We start from the raw sequence: 21,058 nt of genomic DNA, 5'->3' as shown, positions 1-21,058 counted from the left end.
GATAGCAGATTAGTAGACAGCTATACGAACTATGGACAGTAGTTTTATCAACCGTATAAACTTGTAAACATTCGCTTACTAAATAAATTACCAAGCACGGTGTCGCGCGTGCACAGGTAAACATGAACACATCCCGCTCGATGGCCACGCAAACTCGGTGTCAATGCACTGGAGTGAGAAGGCGCAGCAATAGCAGCGAGCGAATTGACCTAAAAGCCGTCTCTCGCTTCAACGCAAACTTAATGTCAAAAGCACCACGCACACGACTCTACCGGCACTAGTTGCAATTTGCCCACATCGCAGATCGCTTTGAAGATAAATCCCCCGCAGGCGCGCACTTTGTGCCCATCGCACATTGCTTTCAAGATACGGTGGTCGCACCACAGCCGCTGTTGTCAACATGATGCCAACGTCTCGTCGTCTGGGAAAAATGACAAGCCGCTAGACATACTGACTCTGGCGACTGCTTTGAAAGTAATGGATCCTTTTGACCTCATCTTAAATGCAATCGGAGCCCACGACAATGACATTGCGATGGCTCTTTTAACGGAGTGTGAGACTCGCTTAACGCCTTTGCTTGCCGTGAAGCGTAAGAAATCCAGGCTGACTGACTTCTGGAAATAAAACTTCCGGTAAGTGCAAGCTTGCCGACTTTGTCATAAATATGAAGTGAAATTCTAATAATTCCAACCGCTTCATTGCGGCGGTGCATGTGCCGCAAGCAAAATGATTGTTTCACGATCGGCCGGGTACGCGCATTGGGTTAGGCGTCGGCTGCAATGTACGAAAAATGCTGTAACAGCTGCGTGAAATGCATTCTCTCGTGTAGTTGACACTTTATTGACCGCCTACAGTAGATAAGATGTACTACATCCACTGCCATGGCTGTGAGTGGCGGCACTGGCTAACCCTCCCTGGGAGAGCTCTAGTAGGCATACATAAATGCCCCAGAAAGTGGATGGGCAAACAGCTCCATGGTAGCTCAACTGTAAGAGCCTCGCACATGTACTACGATAATTTGCACGCGAAAGCATTTGCTATGGTTAATTCAAACATACCGTGCATGGTAGCTCAACTGTAAGAGCCTCGCACATGTAATACGATAATTTGCATGCGAAAGCATTTGCTATGGTTAATTCAAACATACCGTGGACCGACAATGCTCTCACCAGCGCGCCAAATAACGCGGCACCGCCTCCAACCGGCATTGCTCAGACACCACCATAGAGCAAAAGCTTAGGAGAAACCCCTTAATGCAGCGGCGGAGGCCCATCCGCCAACGAAACTGCCCACGCCGGCAAACACTCGCTTCCCGATAACGGCAGAAAACACAACTTCAGGGAGCGGGCTAATCTGCGCCGGGCCGGCTGTATCGACGGTGCCAGCATGGCGGCGGGCGTGCACGAGACAGTCGAAGGTGAGGGAGCTGCGAGAGAGTTGAGAAAGAGGGTGAGGGGAGCCACCGAAGCCACTGCCACCAAAGCGGTGGAGTTGCCGAGGACAAATCCGCTTCCCTGCCGCCCTCCTCCCACACCTTCGACGGTCTCCATGCGCGCGCACCGTCGCCATGCGGGCACCGTCCGCTCTCAGAAGTTTCGTTTTGTGCCATTACCTGGAACCGAGCGTTGGCCGGCATCGGTGGTTGTGCTCGCTATGCGCTTGTGCACCGAGATATTTCATGACTCACACTGTTCGTGCATCGTGCTATGGTGCTCGAATACTTCAAAAATACCTCCTTCCTTTAATTCGAACTTCGTTTAATTTGAACAAATTTTCGGGCCCCTTTGAGTTCGAATTATCGAGATTCGACTGTACAAATAATTTCCCTTATGCTGTCCTTGGTGTCATTGCTTGTTGGCTTCTTTTGATAAGAATTCATGGATTTCCTCATTCGTACACTTACAATACCTCATTTGTACACATACATTTGAAAATAGTAAAATAGCCTTGTTCTTAGCTGCCATTTCTTGCAGCTAAGCAGTTGCTGAGTAGGACGCATGCTTCAAGCTCTGAGTGGCTTGTCAAAGTTGACTTTGCCATTGTAATGATGTCAACCAGCTTCTAGCATGATGGCTAGTAGTGTGCGACTTCAGCCAAAGATACTCGTCACATTTTAGCCAAATGGCTGAAACTTACTTTCTGCCAGGTATATCTAGAGCCTAGAGCCACGGGATGAACAAACTATCAAAACAACAAAAATAGTGGTATGGCTTGGTCGCTTGATCTGGTCGCAGAATCCGAAACTTTCGTTCGGGACTGGTGCAAACAGAAGGAGAGGATTTTTACCAGCAAAGCAATGTGGAACGGTTTCAGTGGACCGAAGCGGGACGTAATCTGCGATGATCCACTTCGGCGATACGATCGCCTTGGCCCTATCTTGAAAGCAATCTGCGATAGTGAAAGTCCGCCGCGCGCAGTGTTTTCGCCGCTTATAGGTCACGTTGAAGCGAGAGGCATGATAGCACGAAGGTCAATTCGCTCGCCGCGCTTCGTCACTCGAGTGTTTTGACAGTTCGTTTCCACGGTCAACGAGCGAGATGTGTTCATGTTTACTTGTGCGCGCGTGACACCGTGCTTGTTCATTTATTTAGTAAGCGAATACGGAACCTAGAGCACGGTGACAGCAACGGCAGAAATGTGCCTGGAGTGTCCATTATCGCAATAAAATAGTTGTATTGGTTATAGTGCAGTACCGCTTATAGTGCGGATATTCGCGACTGCGGCGACTTACGTTATAAGCGGTCTACACTGTAATCGGCGGAGCAAGCCGCGTGCGGTGCGGCGGGACGGAACGCAGACTGAGTGTGTGTGCGTGCGCCGAGGATTTTTTGTGAAATAAAGAACTTACTTGACAAGACATTTGGGGTGGTATTCTTGGGCGATCACTTTCAAGGATACAATTACTTTTGCAAGATTTCGCGTAACTAGCACCAGACACCAATGCACATACTAGACAAGCAAAATCTTGCGAAAGTAATAGCCCCCTCGAAAGTGATCGCCAAAGCATACCATTCCTGCCTAGCACACCAAGAGAAGCCCCTTGAGAGACGAACACTCAACGCCGGCATTTTTAAGTCCCAATGTCTGAGAGAGGCATCTAGAGGCCTTAACAAAGTAGTGATTCACCTGGTTTGTGATAAGGAGTGAAAACTGCACAGTTAAGACACAGTTACAAGCAAATGCACATTTTTCTCTGTCTCTAGCTACTGTAAGAAAGTAATAATGGCGCCCCTTCAGTCTTGCAGTGACAAAGTTTAACATACAATTATAGCCTTAAAAATTAAAGGATAAATGTAGCCCACAATATATAGAGATATCAGGCGGTACAAGTTGTTGCTAACCGTATTATACCACTTAGAAAGCACAACAAAATGTGCTAGCTCAGTAGCATGATTGTAGCAGTAGCGTGCCTGTCAAGAGAAACTGTGAGAGGACATTGCAGTGCAGACACTGCAACTCGCCATTCAACTCGTTAAGCAAACCTTGATCAAATGATAGCAAAACATGCACCTGCAGAGACTTTCCATGGATAATGTCTAGTGGATCAAGCACATTGCCAAGAGATTTGGACATCTTACGCCCTTCTGCGTCCCGGATCATGCCATGCAGCAGCACCTGTAAAAGAAAGAGAAATAACAATGCATAAATGTCCTGCAATTAACCTGTAAGTATGAATGATCTGCAAGCAGCAACTTAAACTCTCTCCCGGAACCAATGCATTTTGCCGGTTATAAATTTAGTTTAAAAAAATTTTAATGAAAATTAAATTCAGGGGTTCTACATGCCAAAAGCACTATGTATCTGATTATGAGGCACGCCACAGTGCAGGACACCGAATTAATTTTTATCACCTGGGATTCTTTAACGTGCACCTAAACCTAAGCACATCAGCGTTTAATTTCGCCCCGTCGAAATGCGGCTGGGATCGCAACTACGGCCATGAGCTCAGCCGCCCAGTGCCATAGGCCACTAAGCTACTGCAGCGGGTGGAAAAAAAAAATTCAGTTTTAAGACACTTCTTTCTCCTTCAGCAATGATTATAATCATGCAATACTGGTGCACGATAAGAGTGGCGTAGAATCAAGACGAAGGAATCACTACATTGTGCCAGCCCTGTATACATTTGCAAACTCCGTTGTACCTCTAGACATAAACTCTTGACTTGCACAGAAAAAAAAAAGCTCCAGATACAGGAACCCAAGTTAATCTGAAGCATCTCAAAGGTACTCTGAAACACTTTCTCTAGAAATTGAGCAATGTGTTAAAATGAGTGTGATGCCTTTGAAGGACATATAAATGAAAAATATTTTTCGAAAGGACCTTATAAGAGCGCAGATATAATGATCGCAACATTTACTTTCCTCGTTCCCCTCAACTTCCTCTCAGCTGGTGGAGAGCAGAAACAATTAACTGCCTATCACCTGCTTTTTTAACCTTCTTCTCACAGTATGCTTATGGTAAACCTACTAGCTTGGCATCTCACAAGTGCTAGAGGGTGATAAAGGAGCAGGGACAGGAAAGGCAGCACACTAAAGAGAAACAATAAATCAGTTGAGACTGACAAAGTATTCTTCCAAAACTCTATAATTGTTGATTTTGTGGTAATAGGTTGACTATTAAATGAGAAACTCAAGGTCAAAGCGCTATTTCTTGAGTTTCGCACCAAAACTACATTGTTACTGCATCACTGTGACACCATGTATTTCAAAGTAGTACAATGGTATCTCATTATTTCAAATCCACTTAATTAGAGCTTCCAATTTATCTGGACTGGTGCTGTGGTCCTGTCAAAATTATGTGTATTTCAATGTTGGAAAACATCCGGTGATTTCAACATGTAAGTGTTTGCGATGGTTATTTCAAACACAATGTACCACTGACCATGCTCTCCGCAGTGCAAACTCATGCAGTGGCACCTCCGACCCAGCAGATCAGCTGCATGCCGGCTGCTGCTGGTCTCTTAAAGCAAGTACACTCGAACCTTGTTATAACGAAGTTGAAGGGGAGCTGAAATTACTTCATTATATACGTTACTTTGTTATATTCATTACTGCCATTTACTGCAATACAGTATAGACCACTTATAACGTAACCGCTTATAGTGCAGGACCAGATATAGTAAGGTCTTTTCAGACTCCCGTTAACTTTCCCATAGCACTCCATGTATACACGTATCGCTTATAGTGCAGTTGTGGGAAAAGAAATACCGGTTACAGTGCGGCTGCCCGGGAGTACTGAAGTCAGCTGAGACGGCGAACGCTCCCCTCAAACGGGCGCCCCAAGGAGTGCTCGAGGAAGAGAGACGAAGTGGAGGAGAAGGACACGTGGTGCTAACGAACAGCCAGTGAGGCTGAAACGAGAATCTTGAGTGCGAGTCGAGAAATATCACGGTGCGCATAGCGAGCGAGGGCCACGAAACTGCCGCCACCCAACGCTCGCTTCACGATAACGGCAGTAAAGAAACTTCAGGGAGCGGGTGGCGCCGGCACAGCACGGCGAAGGGCGCACGCGGAGACTGTGGAATGTGAGGGAGGAGGGCGGCAGGGATGCGGATTTAGCCTCGGCAACTCCGCCGCTTCGGTGGTTCCCCTCGCCCTCCCTCGTAGCTCCCTCACTTTCAACTGTCACCATGCACGCCCGCCGCCGTGCAGGCGACGCCGCTCCAGCCGGCCAGGCGCCAGCTCCCCGAAGTTTCGTTTTCTGCCATTATCGCGAAGCGGGCGTTTGCCGGCGTGCAGTTTCGTTGGCCGGCCTGGGACAGTTTCGTTGACTGGCCTGCTTCCCTCTGCGCCGTAGCCGCAGCGTGCAAGGTCAACACGTGACTAGAAAGTAGAGGAAGCATAAAGGAGAAAGCAGGGTTCACTGCCATTTTCTACATGTGGCTACAGTAGCATGGCTGAGACGTCGGCACGTACACGCATGTTCCGGCGCAACGCAGAATCGGCGACCTTGCCATTTGAGAGAGGGTGAAATTTCCGCCGCGTTTCTTTTTCTTTCTTTTTTTTCTTTCTTTCGTGCACAACATTGAGGGGTGTCTCCTAAGCTTTTACTCTATGGTGGTGCCGGAGCAATGCCGGTCGGAGGCGCCGTCGCGTGATTTGGCTTAACGAGATTCGACTGTAAATTGAATGCAAACATTCTAGCCGCATTCCTCGACTGTCGCATACGCGTGGCGGCTCGGTGCACATGTTTTGCATATGTGCGGGCATTGAAAATTGTTGCTTTGGTTATAGTGCGGTACCGCTTATAGTGTGGATATTCGCGACTCCGGCGACTTACGTTATAAGCGGTCTACACTGCACATGGCCAATGGGGTGCACAAACGTAAACAAGGTAATAAGAAGATGGCTTTGCAGCCTACGGAACCGCTACACGGCCATGCATGCGATGAAATTTGAATTAAACTAATCTTCGGTGCATGCAACATGCGACTTTGCACCTTACGCGACAGCCTTTAAAGAGCTGCCTTCTGTTATGTTGTGATGGTCTTTCGTGTCCGCTTTAGACTTAGATCATCGCAGTCGAGCAGCACGTGGCACACAACACAGCGCTCCGCAATGTGATCGAGGAGGTAAGCAAACTTAGCCACACCGGCTTGGCACAACCAGCTCGTGACCTCTGAGATTGCACCGATGCCAATGTGACCTCGGAGGCCACGCCCAGCTGCCAGTCCGCGCAGCACACCACAGGGAAAGGTAGAAGCGAATGCACGGCCAGGGCGTGACCCACGAGATTGCGCCAGGGAGGTCCCCGAAGCAAGGCCCAGTTGCGGCTGCTTGTGCAGCGCACCGTAGAGCACTAACTTTTGCACCACAGCGTGTAGCCGCACAGCATGGTACAATTTGTGCAGGTTTGCGCGTGACCCCCCCGAGATTGTAGCCGGGTTGATCTCGGAGGCCACAGCCAGCTGCTGTGGCCTCCGAAGTGTGAGTACACTGATCTTTCGTATCTGTGGCCTGCTGTGGCCACCGAAGAAGTGAGTACACTGATCTTTCGTATCCCCGCGCATAGCCGTGCAGTGTGGCGCAGCTCACACAGCCAGGCACGCGCAACTGAGAGAGGTAAGTGGAGAAGTGTGATAGTGAGCTGCGGCTTGAGCGCAGCGGTGAGAACGACCAGTGTCGCTCGACGATCTATAGACAAACTGGCGCAGCGAATGAGTGCCGAACCCTGCGGAAAGCGATGTAACTTGCGTGCAATGGGTGGGTATTTTTTTGGTTTCAGAGTTGAATTTAGTTCGCTATACCATTGGCAGAACAATTTCACTTCGTTAAAACAAGGTTTTAAATACATGGATCTCTATGGGGATTTCAAGGGGAACTTCATTTACTTTGTTATATTGATTATTTTGGTATATCACGTTTCGTTATAACGAGGTCCGAGTGCACTGTATTTTGGTGCACCAAAAACTAAAAGAATTTAACAGTAAAGTCGGGGTGCAGGTTTTATTTCAATTTTGCTTTGAGGTGTGCCTTAGCAGCAGACAAAATATTGCTTATAAGGGTGGCTTCAGGGTACCGGCGGCAGCCGTAAAGCGACACTTTGAATCTTGTCACTCATGTGTTACAGTCGAATCTCGATAATTCGAACTCGAAGGAGCCCGAAAATTTGTTCGAATTAAAAGAAGTTCGAATTAACGGAAGGACGTATTTTTGAAGTATTCGAGCACCATAGCAAGATGAACGAACGGTGCGAGTCGTGAAATTTCGTACCGCGCAAGCGTATAGCGAGTTGCGCCCACACCGGCCAACGCTCGGTTCCCAATAACGGCAGAAAACGAAACTTCAGGGAGCGGACAGCGCCTACATGACGACGAGCACGCGCGCGAAGGTGAGGCAGGAGGGCGACAGGAAAGCGGATTTGGCCTCGGCAACTCCGCTGCTTCGGTGGCAGTGGCTTCGGTGGCTCCCCTCGCCCTCTCTCTCTTGATTGGTTCATCTCACGGCACGCGGCATTTGCCGCTGAAATGGGTCTAGAACCCATATCGCGCGGCACACCGCAAAACCTCCGATTCCTGCCGCTTTTGCCGCCCACGGCATGACGTGTTGCCGCTAGCGTGGCCGTACCCTTAGGCCGCTCCCTGAAGTTTCGTTTTCTGCTGTTATCGGGAAGCGAGTGTTTGCCGGCGTGGGCAGTTCGTTGGCCGGACTGGGCCTCCGCCGCTGCAAGAAGGGGTCTCTCTAAGCTTTTGCTCTATGATGGTGTCGGAGCAATGCCGGTCGGAGGCGCCGCCGCGTTATCCAGCGCGCTGCTGAGAGCATTGTCGGTGCACGGTATGTTCGAATTAACCGTCGCAAATGCTTTCGCGTTCGAATTACCGAGCGCTTTCGCCCATTGAAATACACATAACTTTGACGGGACAAGAGCGTCAGTTCGAATGAACCGGCAGTTCGAATTAAGCGTGTTCGAATTAACGAGATTCGACTGTAGCTCAGTGCACATGCGCCGCCTAACACAGTGCAGCACACAGTGCAGTCCTCCATTCAATGAGCTTCTTTTAATTTGAGCTCTGTTTCATTGGAACAAATTTCCGGGCCCCTTTGAGTTCAAATTTATAGAGTTTTGAGTATTTTCTCGTACTTGGGCTGTTGTGGCTCAGTAAAGGTTGTTCAAAACTGCCAAGTTCAGTGTTTGGCTCTTGTCGAACACACTGTAATCCATGTTTATCAGTAAAACACTAACCAGACATGAGCAGAAAAGCTGTGACGTCCCAGCAAGCTGGTGCGAGAAGTTCAAGGTGGTGTCGCAACCTGTCTTTTTTTGTTTCTGTGCTTACAAAATCTCTTCCCATGGCAAGAGTGGCTTTTTTTTTTTTTTTGCTATTGTGGAAGAGTAATTAATTTACCAATGCAGCTCAAATATTCTTTCACTTTAGTGACCCTCTAAAAGGGCCCTGAAAAACTTTGCTAACTACCGTATTTACACGATTGTAAGTCGACTCGAATGTAGGTCGACCCCCCCAAAATTGCATGTCTCAAAAAAAAAATGGGGGGGGGAGGGGGGTAGAAAAACCACGCGAGTGCATTTCACACAAGGGAAATTTATTGATAGGGTTGCTAAGACTACTCATCGTCACTAGAGTTGACCTCACTGGTACTGCTGCAGTCATAGCTGATGCGGTCCAAAAGCACATCGTCATCAAAAGTGAGTCCACACTTCGCGAACGACCGCACCACGACATCGCGCGGTACAGACCCCCACGCAGAGAGGACCCACCCGCACACAGTAGCCAGAGAGGCCAAATTTTCTCGCGCTGAAGCCGCCACTGCCGCACCACACGTTCACTGACTCCAGACTTGCGTCCCGCTGCGCAGTTGATAGTTTCCTCAACATGGAGGATAGCAGCCCGTTTGAACGCTGCTGAGAACGAGCGCCGAAAGTTCTTGGCACTCATGACAGGCGCGACGATTCAGCACAACAGCAGAAGTGACAGATGCGAGCGGCCGTCGAAAACAATCGTATCTCAAAGAAAAGCTCTTCCGCCAACTACTAATACCCCCCAAACGACGGCTCTTCCGCCAACTACCAATACCCCCTAACGGCGGCTCTTCCGCCAGCTACCAATACCCCCCAAACGGCGGCTCTTCCACCAACTACCAATACCCCCTAAACGGCAGCTCTTCCATGATCGATGCTCCCACAAGAGCCGTGCGCTCGTGGTGCGCGCAATCAAAATGTATGCAATACAGTAAATTATTACGCTACGCTTCTACCGTAACCATAAAAACGTAGGTGCAAAGTTGTAACCACGCCGTAGCGCCCCTGATTTCTCGTTTCTCTTGCCGTTACTAGCGGTAAACGGTTCGGTTTCGATTCTAAGTCGACCCCCCAATATTGGATTGCCAAATTTGAAAAAATGGGTCGACCTACAATCGTGTAAATACGGTAATAATAAACTGAGATCACTATTAAATTACGTCGCCTCACGAAATTGCTGCAGCAAGGTTATTTTGAATCCGTCAAGCACAGGCGAAGTTAGACGTAGTCATCGGAACAATCAGTGGTTTTTCCTCTTCGCACTAATGCGCTGGAAGCTTCAGAGGGGAGATGGCACGGGGGCACAAGGAAGCAATGCCCTGGTGGCCCTGCCCAAAGGTTGAATGCGAGACAGCTCGTGACGGCCCCCTGTGGCAGCTGCAGTATCTGTGCTACGCTTTTCATTGCAGAGGCCAAGCGCAGCAGACGCAGTAATGTGCAACTGCCATGTGTAGACCTGCAGTGCAAAGGTGAAATGGCTTTTCTGTCTTTTTGAGATCGCAGACATATATATTTCTCATTTATTTAACTCAAATCAGCAATAATTGTATTACTGAGAAATCAGCCAATAGCTGCTGTGGGTCCAGCTGCTTGCAATGACACTGCATGACGACAGCGCGAAGGAGAGAGCGATTTTTCACTGCTTTTGACATGATTGTAAATTCCCTGCTGCATGCAGTGCAATAATATTTGGCTCACATGTTCAAAGCAACCTCTACGACAGATCGGCAACATTTTCTTACTATGTTCAAAAAGTGTTTCAGGGCCCTTTAACAACCACCACTTCGCCATTTCACAAAACACCTGGAAGGGTGTGCATGCATGTGCCAAATAGCGTCTATGGGATGTCGTGCTAGCTAGAAAATTAGCACTGACATAGCCTATATTTTAAAAAACTAAGAAAGAGAGGTTTTAAAACCAGCACGAAAGAGCAAGCTATCTATAGCAGAACCTCGAGCATATTTTCCTGTTTATTGTTTTCCCAGCTCTTACAGCCTGAAACTCCGAACGCATTCGGTTGTTCCCATAGGGTCATATGTCCTAGCATCTTAGCCTCCCACTTGTTACGTTTCCCTTCCCGGTTGTTACATCCAAACACTGATGGTACACAACCAACCATAAGGTGCATTTCCTCACTACATCATGAAACCATATTTCTGGTGTAACTGTGCAACATCACTTTCCGACGTTGGAGAGGCAAGGACAAGCACTTGCAGCGTGCAATTCCAGCAGAAATAATGAAGTGTAATACAGTAATAGCTCGTTAATTTGCACCTCATTAATTCAACCTTTTCGATAATTCGAACCACTGTCGTGGTACGGCCACGCAGTATAGGCGTCTATGGGTAAACCAGCTCGTTATTTTGCACGCACATCGGTTCCTCCATCATTAATTCTAACTGCGCACCGCCGAACTGAGCACCGCCAATCAGTGATCAAAAAACAAAGGAACCCGTCCTCCATGGGAACCAGCAATAACTGGTTATGACGATAGTGCTGACCGAAAATAAAAAGAAAACAGAACAAGTGCCGTCCCCTGGAGCGTTTTGTCAGCCAAAGAAGGGCAGGCATGGCCTCCTAGACGAGAAAATAGCGTGCTCGCTCCCATTCTTGGAGGCCATAGAGCAGGCCACTGGAAGCCAAGCCTGGCCAAGCCAGCGAACAATCCAACATGGCGACCTCCACGATCGGGTAGCGTGGCAAGCGGGGCTCGGAACGAGCAATTTAATCTGGAAAATTGAACTTTGAGGCCCAAATTCGTCCGTAAAATCGGTTGCAAAATTGCATTAGCCCTATGGGAACCCTGACAGAGCATTTATGAAGTCCGGAATATCCATCAAATCTGAAAAATCCGTCGGTGACTGTAATGGAGGTGCTCGGTGTCAGGCACCTATTTAACTTCAAGGAGGGTGAAGATGAAGCTATGAGTCACGTTCGCGCTTTGGAAGACTGATGGCCAGCGCTTTCAAAAAAGAGACGCAAAAAATGATCACAGATTATTTTGGTCAACAAATATTGTGAGTTACAAGTGCTTTCTAGCAACCCGGTCTCAATTCTGGCTGTTTTTCAATGACTTTCGTTTGTTCGAATTCGTTTTAATTCAAACTCGTTAAGCATCCCTGTGAAATATGAATTAACGAGCTTTTACTGTACATTGAAAACGCCGCCGAGTCGGCCTAACAAGTGCAGAATGCTCGAAGATGTTACGGTACGTATAGGAGCCCATTTTTAAAAGTTGTAGATATATTTTTTAGTCTTCCATTTTTTTTTCATTAAAAAGAGTCCTACATGTCAAGCCCTAAAAAAATAAAAATACTAGCAAGCCTCAGAACAGCCTAAATATTTTAATATAGCAACTGTCAGTCTCTAAGTTGCCATATACACCCATCTAGTACCAATGCACTAAAATTCATCAATAGAACCACACAAACACATATACAAAAAAGGTGCTGAAGCAGCATACTAATAACAAAATGGCAGGACAACTCGCTGTCAACAGCACAGTCCATCATCCCGTCATTCGTGCAGTCATCCTGTTTCAATCCTCTTGTCTTCCAGTTCACATGCACCGATCGTCCCAAGTATACATGATCTTGAAGCATTACAAAAAAGGTACTGCTCATTGCGTAGTGTTCCCATGGAATTCTTATCTCAATTATTTTAGTGTTCTCGTTATTGTTTTACCAGTTTGAGTTGTGTAAAAGTACGGCGCCATGTTGTCATGAACAGTAAGCCTTACCTTCGTAAAGGGCAGCTGTCCGGTCAGTTCTTTGCCAAGCATGACCATGCGTGCCACCCAAAAGAACAGGATGTCTTGTCCGGTCTCCATCAGGGACAGCGGGTAGAAATTGCGCAGAGACCGAGTCTGTAATAATTGCCAAAATTGTATATATTTTTTTATTAAATGCCCAGTACCCATACCATGAAAATACTGAAGCATTAAGGCAACCCTTCCAGAAAAGGCTAAGCAGTTCATTTTTACAACACCCGATTTCCCTTTGATGAAGAATTTCTAAACGACATGGCATAATTTTATGGGCACAGTGGTTTATCTCAATACACAGTCGCATCTCCAGGGGTCCTAGCAGCCCATTTTAGGAGCTTTCGACCAACTCTTTCTAGGACCCATTCTCGTAGTACACCATTACGAGAGGTGCTTACGTTATGTGGCCATCCAAACACGGAGAAGGGAAAGAGGGCCGAAGAAAACCACGTATCCAGGACATCTTCATCTGAAAGACAGAGAGAGACAGAAGCAGTGAGCTACACATGAAGCTGCGGTGCAAAGTTTTTGTCAAAGTAATTGACAGTGGTCGAACTAGGCATGGCCTAGGCAGGAGGCAACGCTTCCCGGAGGGGACTTGTCTTTTTCAGGGCCTTGATAAAGTGCCCTTCTCAAAATTCCAGCTGCAGCCTCAGACATGGCTTGTTCGACTGCCTTCAAGTAGTCACTATCTTCCCATAAACTTCTGCCTTGCTTAGTTTTTGTGAAACCCAAGCAAGCCACACCCCACGTGTGACCTTGGCTGTCTATGATAGGTTCTGTGGAGCTCCTGTGGCACTCCTAGTGTTACAAACTTCCAGAGAGTAAGGGCAATGTTCCAATCACTATTCATAGTTTCTGAGCAATTAAGGACAAAACAGGAACCCAATATGTGGTACTGCTGATTAGCCCCACACAACCCTAAACATCCTTCTATATCAATGAAAATTAAAACAACTTGGATAAATCTTTACTTCTGGCCATGGAAAGTACAATCGTACCAAGAACATTAAAATATTGTTTGAGTTATTAATGCGAAGCCTTCTCTGCTTCATTCTAGGCACTTTGCAGTGGGTCGGTAAGTTCTTGTCTCCCCTCGTTTTAATAAAAAGAAAATTAATATGCGACCAATGGTGCAATCCAAACTCTGCCATCGAGCACAGCAGCACAGTGCTGTAACCATTAGGTCCCGATCACACGCATACATCTCTCATTCCAAAGCCAGCCAGCTCTTTGAAACTTTTGGCACTTGCGTCCCGTGCCACTTTCTCGTCTTCTTTCCTCGTGATAGCTCGCACATTGGTGCACTGTGTCAGACTGCACTGGCTTCGGGATTGGCCCACCTTCCCCAGTACTTTCCTCGTAGCAGCTAACGCTACACAGAAAATGTGCGACATTGTACCGCTTTCATGATCAACCCCCGTTGCTCACGTTTTAACAAATGTCATCGTCATGTCACCACATGACGTAGACATAGTATGTATGATTGTACACCATTACAGATCAGGTCCCAAACCGTGCGTCTCTAGCTAAATATTTATACAGAGCCCAACCATTGTCAAGTATAATTTTGCGTCAACAGCCGCAGCAAATATCATGCAGTTGCCATCATACGATTGTCATCAGCATGGTCGTCGTTGTAACTACCCGATTTACACAAACACGTTGGCTCACCTGGAAACCCTTTGCAGAACGAACCTCCCTATAACGAATTCCTGGATATAACGAAGTTTTTCTATTCCCCACCATTACTCCATAGAAGCACATGTATTTGAGACCTCTACGTAACGAAATGGCAGTGGGAGACCCCCTCGATATAACGAATTTTCCCCTCCAACAACCTAGAGATTTTGCCCCAAATTTTGTCAATTTTGCGCGAGCAGCAACCGGAAGCACCTTCTCCGCCGCGACGGAATGCGAAGCGCGCGTTCGTGTGCGTGCGTGTGCGAGGCGGGCCTGCATCCTTCGACCCGGCTATCTTGCCGCCGCGGGCGTGACCTTTCCCCCTCCCTTCATTCAAACCTGATCCTGCAGCTGGCCTAGCCCGCCAAGCCGGCACTCTCTCCTTTTCCAGTTGGTGTTGCCGACGCGCTGGTACACGCTGTGACACATCACACTCGATGAGCGCGTTGCTGTCACACGCTGGCGGCGTGTGGAAGCGCCGCTGGAGAAGCGAGCAAAGTGACCTTCGTGCTGTTGTCTATCGCTTCAACGCAAACTGAGCACTGAGAACACACAGCACGCACAAAGCTACGAGCCGGCAACGCACCTGCACTGCTAGACTCTGCCCCAACGCAGATCGCTCTCAAGATACGGCCCGCGCGACCGCGCACCGCCGCGCAGTACGCAGTTGATGCCAGAGTACAGTACAACGCCGCCTCGCTATCCCTACCCCCTTGCTCCCTCGCCGGTGCCTCGAGCGCAACGGAAGAAGGCGCGCTTCCCCCCTGCTTTTCTTGCGCACGCGAGATTTAGACGCGGTCGTCGGATCCCCTCGCACGTTTTTAATCGCACATACAGCATACGGCGCACAGCGACTGCGTTATCGTCCTTGGACTTTATGCGGAATGTCTATGAGCCAAAACCAATTTTAGGGCCACAACGCGTCATAGACACCATCTTTATATAGCAAATAGGGATCTCAAGGGCCATACTATTGCTGGCGGAAACCGAAAATACGTCATAGTTATCGCCCCCGGCACTTTGGGTGGCCAATGCCATCGTCAAGCCACCAAGCCAAGCGACATGAAAAGTCAAAATGGCCGCTCGGGCTGGCGCGGGGTGGCAGTTCGCAACGTATGATGCGGGAACGGTGACACGGTCCCACAGTTGCGACGTAACAGCGGGGTTAGCAATGCATTGGGTTCTATGGGAGCTGTGCTGTAACAGCCGGGAACGTTACAGCGGGGTTCTACTGTACCACGCTTCAATGAAGCGGCGCTGGTTTTGCTGAGTAATAGATCACTATACAAATACGCACTTACGCATCGGGGAAACCTGCACAACTAAACCGCACAGCCACCATGTCTGCCGCTGTGTTCCCTGTCAATGTTTTGAAAAAGTTTTGATTTGCCTTTTTGGTATTGCCATCGTGGTGCCTTTGGATCACCTTTGCAATCGCACGGTTGTGCGAGAGAGACGAAATATTTTTGACGCTTTAGAAAAAAGAAAGAAAACAGCTCATAGTGCATATTTTGGACAACTTTACTGCAGTATCACATTTATTTCTTTGTTGGTAGCAGCGGTGCACATCAGGAGACGCAAATTTGTACTTGGCGCTTAGCACGTACTACCGTTTAGTGTACAGTGAAATCTCGATATATCAACGAACTTCAGGGGACCGCAGTATATGGTTCGTTATTCTGAAAAGGCATTATAGTGAAAGCCCCGATATTAAACATTCCGCCCATTAACTCATCAGTTCATAAGTACCGAAGTACCACCGATAGTAGCACCGACATAAGTACCACCGAAGCACCGCGTAATAAGTGACGTGCTCAAAACAGACACTGACACCGAGAAAACTACCGACAAAAAGGAAGCTCCATGTCACCTCCAAAGCACAATGTTTCTTGTTTGTTTATTTTCACAATCCTTGCTGTGGGCACCGCAACTGTCTCGCTCATGGCGGGCACCTTAACTATATGAAAGCGCAAGCGCGCGTAACTGACACTGCCCGGAAAGTACAAAGTGTGACCGTATGGCAATCCCGCAAGTACAGAGGTTACATTTCTCTGCGCGCATAGCTACTGCAGCCGCAGAAGGAAGAGATGCGGCTCCGTTGCTAGGCGACACTTGTCTGGGCGGAACATGCGCTCGCAAAACCTGATGAGTCATCGCCTCAGCTAGTGTTCGAACGGTCCTGCGCGCGACAATCACCACTTCGGGACCTTCTCAGCAAGAACGGCTTCCCAGACTGTTCAGCTGACCCACTGTTAGCCTGTCTCGGAACGAAAAAGCGCAAGTCGAGAACGAAAGTATTTTGCAGTGATGCCCGACCCGATGTGTGCCTTCGGCCACGCTGGTCCCGCTGCTCTACTGAGCTGTGCTGTTGGAATATCCGTCCACGTGGGGCCTTCGGGCACACTGCGCCGCTGTAGAGCGCAAGGGCTCCGCTGGCATGGAATGTTCATGCACCTACTATTATAGGCACCGGGCGGCCGTTGTAAGGCGCCAGCGGCGCGCCAGCGATATGCTGGGGAGCAGCGCCGCGAGCGGCAGCTGTCGGAGCACTGGCATGTGAAGCAGACGACGGGACAAAGGCGCTCGGTGCTTCCAGTGATTTGGCACTGCGGGTTTTAAGGGCTGACGCACCGGAAAATGCATTTTCGTGTGTCTGCTTTTGAGAAAGGTCGTCACTTGTACGAGGCAGATCACATTCGTGGCATCAAGTAGTATATAAAGCAGAAAACGAGCGCAAATTGTGATGCAAATGCACCACGCGAACGGAGCTCCGCGGCGAGCTAAGACGTGGAACTCCAGCAGTTATATTGCAGATGTTATTTTGCTGTGCGCGTTAACATTCTCGCGTATTTAATCATGTAAATAGGCGAAGAACGCAAAAACTATGGACAGAAAAAAAAGGAGACATATGTCTTCCTTATTCTGTTTCTTGAGCTGCTTCGCCGATCGCACATGTGTCAGTAAGCTCCCGTTCTCTGTCCGTTGTAGTTCTTTTATCTTTGCAATGATTCCCCATTCTTAATTGCTTATAAACTAGCCCAATCTTCAGTCACGGCTCATTTTATATAGCTTAGCGCGACGGGAGCCGTCGGTGGCGGTGAGTGTGAACACGCCACTGCGTTGGCGTTCGCCGTTGATGCACAGCACAGTCATGTGCCGGACGCAACCAGAGTTGGGAATTGCTAGAAAGGAAAATGTACATTAAAAGGAAGACTGATACACTGATGCGACGGCAAAATGACTACAAATCTGAGTGTTCACCTTCGGTGCCAACACTCCGGAGCCGTTACACTGCGGAGGCGAAGACACGCAAGTGGGACACGAAGCTCTTGCGTATGAACGGCTCTTTTATTAACGTTAGAACTAGACCATAGCAAATCAGCATCGGAAATGTAGAGTGCCCAGCGATTGAAGCGCTGGGAGCGCGCGGCTGCCGCCGTTTTTTTTTTTTTTTTTTCTTTTCGCGCCACAGGTGAGCGCCGTGGGACCAAATGCAGTCATAATGCGTTACGAAGGTTCTCGCTTTCACTATACACCACAATGCATCAGTTTGGCGTCCCCAGCGCCTACAATCAGTGCAAAAAGCGCTGGCGACCATGCGATTCGAGTATCACGTTTCAATTGCTGAGCACTGTACACGCTGTTGCCTACACACCGCACATATACAGACTTTCCGCCTGAAAAACGCGATGTCGCAATGAACAACGTTGAATTGAATGGCCTAACCAGCTTCAGTCATGTTTCAGTAACAGTTGGTGCACCTAAAAACGCAACATGTTTGATCAGACTTGGTTTCACGGCAGCGCCTGCTGCGCGCGGCCCGGCCGCCACATGCCATTAATTCACGCGCCGTCGCACGAAGGCGCCACCGGTCCAAATTCATCCCGCGCCCGGTGCCTATATGCTTGTTGGTGCCACAAGGGATAAGTATGAAGAAATACACAACTCTCATCCAAAACAAAATACGACAAAATACGAACACGGATTCATGGGCGCACTAATATGGTCGCGCATTATTGCATGCGAATGCAGCGGTACGGAGGCTGGAAGGGTGTGAGGCTCGGCAACTGCAGGAACTCCCGATATCCTGAGGATGAAGTTTACGAAGCCCAGGCTACTTATTTAGCTGCCACTTTGCTCTGAAAGTGGCCTGAACACCAACCCTTCGTGGTTGTGCTCAGTGTGTTGGAGCAGCATGGGTGCAGTTTGAGGCATTTTTATGTTTTTACACAGCTTGGAACAGCAAGTCGCAAATGTAACACTTTGGGGCAATACCGTATTTACTAGGTTCTAATGCGCCCTCGATTGTAACGCGCACCTGTATTCCGTGACCAAAAAAAACAACAACAACAAAGATCCTTTGCAGTACCGCGCACCTCATGCTCTCATATAGAAATACAACTTTCTCTCATTTGGAAAAACCATGATTTACTCCCGGTGCACTAAAGTTGCAATGAATAAAAGAAGCCACAGTTTCGCCTGAATGGCAAAGCATCAATTGCGATAGCAGTTTTATCACTGTATAAAACTTGCAAACATTCACTTACTAAATAAATTAACAAGCACAGTGTCACGTGCGCACAAGCAAACATGAACACTTCTAGCTCGTTGACCGCGGAAACTTGCTGTCAAAACGCTGGAGTGACGAAACGCGGCAAGCGAATTGACCTTCGTGCTAGCATGCCTCTCGCTTCAACGCGACTCAGCGAAAACACAGCGCACGGCAGTCTCTCCAAGTCGCAGATCGCTTTCAAGATAGGGTCAAGGCGATCGTATCGCCGAAGTGGATCGTTGCAAAATACGTCCTGCTTCGGTGCAATGAAAACCTTCCACATCGCTTTGCTGGCGAAAATCCTCTCCTTTTTGCACCAGTCCCGCATGCAACTTTCCAATTCTCCGAACGCCCGTGATGAGGCCCACTTTCTGTCCATCTCCGCACACATGATCCCTTTCCTTCTAAATGCCGCATTATGATGAACTCAGCACTTTATAATAATAGAGCAGACGCGGAAAACGGGAAGACTAATGCCTAAGCACGTCTACTGCAGCACATGGAGGGAGCTACGGCAGCTAGGCTAGAGTGTAGCTAAGTTCGCTACACTCTAGCCAGGCTGTAGCTATATGGTAACGCAGATTTAGGGCCGTACTCGATTCTATTACGCACGCAATTTTTGGACCTGTATTATCGGAAAAAAAAAGTGCGCGCTAGATTCGAGTAAATACGGTAGGTCATGGGTTCTCAGTGGGTTCCGCAGGCCCTTGCTCGGGGTTCCGCGAGCCACTGATAAATTTTCCGTTGTTCCGCATCACCAAGTGGCTAAAACGGCGAAAACGAGGTGCGCTCGATCCGCAGAACCTCCATTACCCATGCCCGAGAGTCAAAAAGCACATCACAGCGTGCAATGGCAACGCGCGAACTGTGCAGTAAATCCGCAAGCAGCTTGTAGCCATCCAACCTCCGAAAACGGGGAGCGCGCCTAAGCTTTAGCACTTTAATCTTGGAGTCCGTAATTTACCAACATGTGCATCTCTCCCGTTTGTAAATAGCGTAGGTGCTGATTGCGTGCACACTGACGTATATGTTGGAGGAATTAAAAAATGAAGAAAAAAAAATGCGCGGAGCGTCGCAAATACGAGCCGCAGAAGAGCAAGAACGGCGCTAGCGTCCAACCGAAACGAAGCGGCGCAGTCCGCATCGCCATGGTCCTCAGCGGCAATCGGGCGCGGCACTTGATTGACAGCAACGCCGGAGCGCTTCGTGCCTAATTGTGCCCTTAGAGACTTTATTCTTGCGTTTATCGCCGCGTGTAACACCGCATTGGCGGCATGCCGCATGCCTTCATAAATGCATAGTCGCCATCCATAATCGCGTCGATAACCACCGCAGTTTCGTCCGCAGCAGTGGCGGCAAACAGTAGTTTCGTTTTCACTCGGTGCGCGCGTCGGCTGCGTGCCTTCACAAATGCGTAGTCGCCATCCATGGTAGCGTCGATAGCGACCGCGGTTTTGTCCGCACTTCTTGCAGCGAACAGTAGTTTCGTTTTGACTTGGTGCTCGAGTTGGCCGCCTACCTTCTGAACCGCAAGGTCGCCGTCCATGATCGCGCCGATAGCGGCCGCGGTTGCGTCCGCAGCGGTTGCGGCAAGAAGTAGTTTTGCTTCGACTCAGTGCAAAGCTGTCGAAGATTAAGAGCACCGGCTACATCGCGATGGACGGACAATCTGTTGGCGAGCAGCTGACTGGCGAAAAAATAATCGAGATGTACGTGCGCGAGGCCTTCGCCGCTGCTAGCGCTTATCAGTCATGAAATGAGAATTTCAGCTTCTGCACTGGTCTTGTAGTGGACGGGATTTGCTGATTCACTGCGTAAATAAAAGCGTGTTGACATAGTTAAGCATTTGTTTATTGTTTTCTTGATACCCACGATAATTCGACATTCGGTTATTTAGGACATTGTAATTCGGTTAATTCAAGGGGGGGGGGGGAGAGGTTCCTTGGCGCTTCATGAAGCTTAGCAGGGTTCCCTGGAGCGAACATGCTTGAGAACCCCTGCGGTAGGTGATACTTGAAATGATTCTAAAAAGTGATGCCATCATTTTTTCATAGTACTCGAATACTGTGCGAATATAAATTGCACATTACATTTTTAACCAATGATCATAGTGCCACACTTCGACATCACGTCCATGACACGAAGTGAACGAAATCACCACATCATATGCTGCTATCAGTGCTGTCCAACAAGCTTTCTCGGGAGCAACCCAGGGCCCCTTTAAGGCACGTGACTTCGCGGCAAATCATCTAATGCAGATTGTGCAAAGCTGCCGCTAGAAGTGTGCCATGCTGCGAACAAGG

The 21,058-nt window shown here is 48.5% G+C and overlaps 1 protein-coding gene across 3 annotated transcripts in view; it reads right to left on the bottom strand.

The window, feature by feature from the left end:
* Positions 1-21,058, bottom strand: part of LOC119437625 (valine--tRNA ligase, mitochondrial-like) — a 201,138-nt gene that overhangs the window by 70,507 nt on the left and 109,573 nt on the right. For all 3 annotated transcript variants that reach the window (XM_037704619.2, XM_049660745.1, XM_049660746.1), the window contains 3 exons: positions 12,919-12,989; positions 12,497-12,622; positions 3,511-3,615 (listed from right to left, as the gene is read on the bottom strand). In XM_037704619.2, the coding sequence (XP_037560547.1) occupies positions 3,511-3,615; positions 12,497-12,622; positions 12,919-12,989 (302 nt within the window). The remainder of the gene's footprint in view (positions 1-3,510; positions 3,616-12,496; positions 12,623-12,918; positions 12,990-21,058) is intronic.

Source organism: Dermacentor silvarum, chromosome 1 (genome assembly GCF_013339745.2).
Source record: "Dermacentor silvarum isolate Dsil-2018 chromosome 1, BIME_Dsil_1.4, whole genome shotgun sequence".
Lineage (NCBI taxonomy): Eukaryota > Metazoa > Arthropoda > Arachnida > Ixodida > Ixodidae > Dermacentor > Dermacentor silvarum.
Note: the sequence above shows the minus strand (reverse complement) of the source record. Positions and strands in the feature narration are given on the sequence as shown.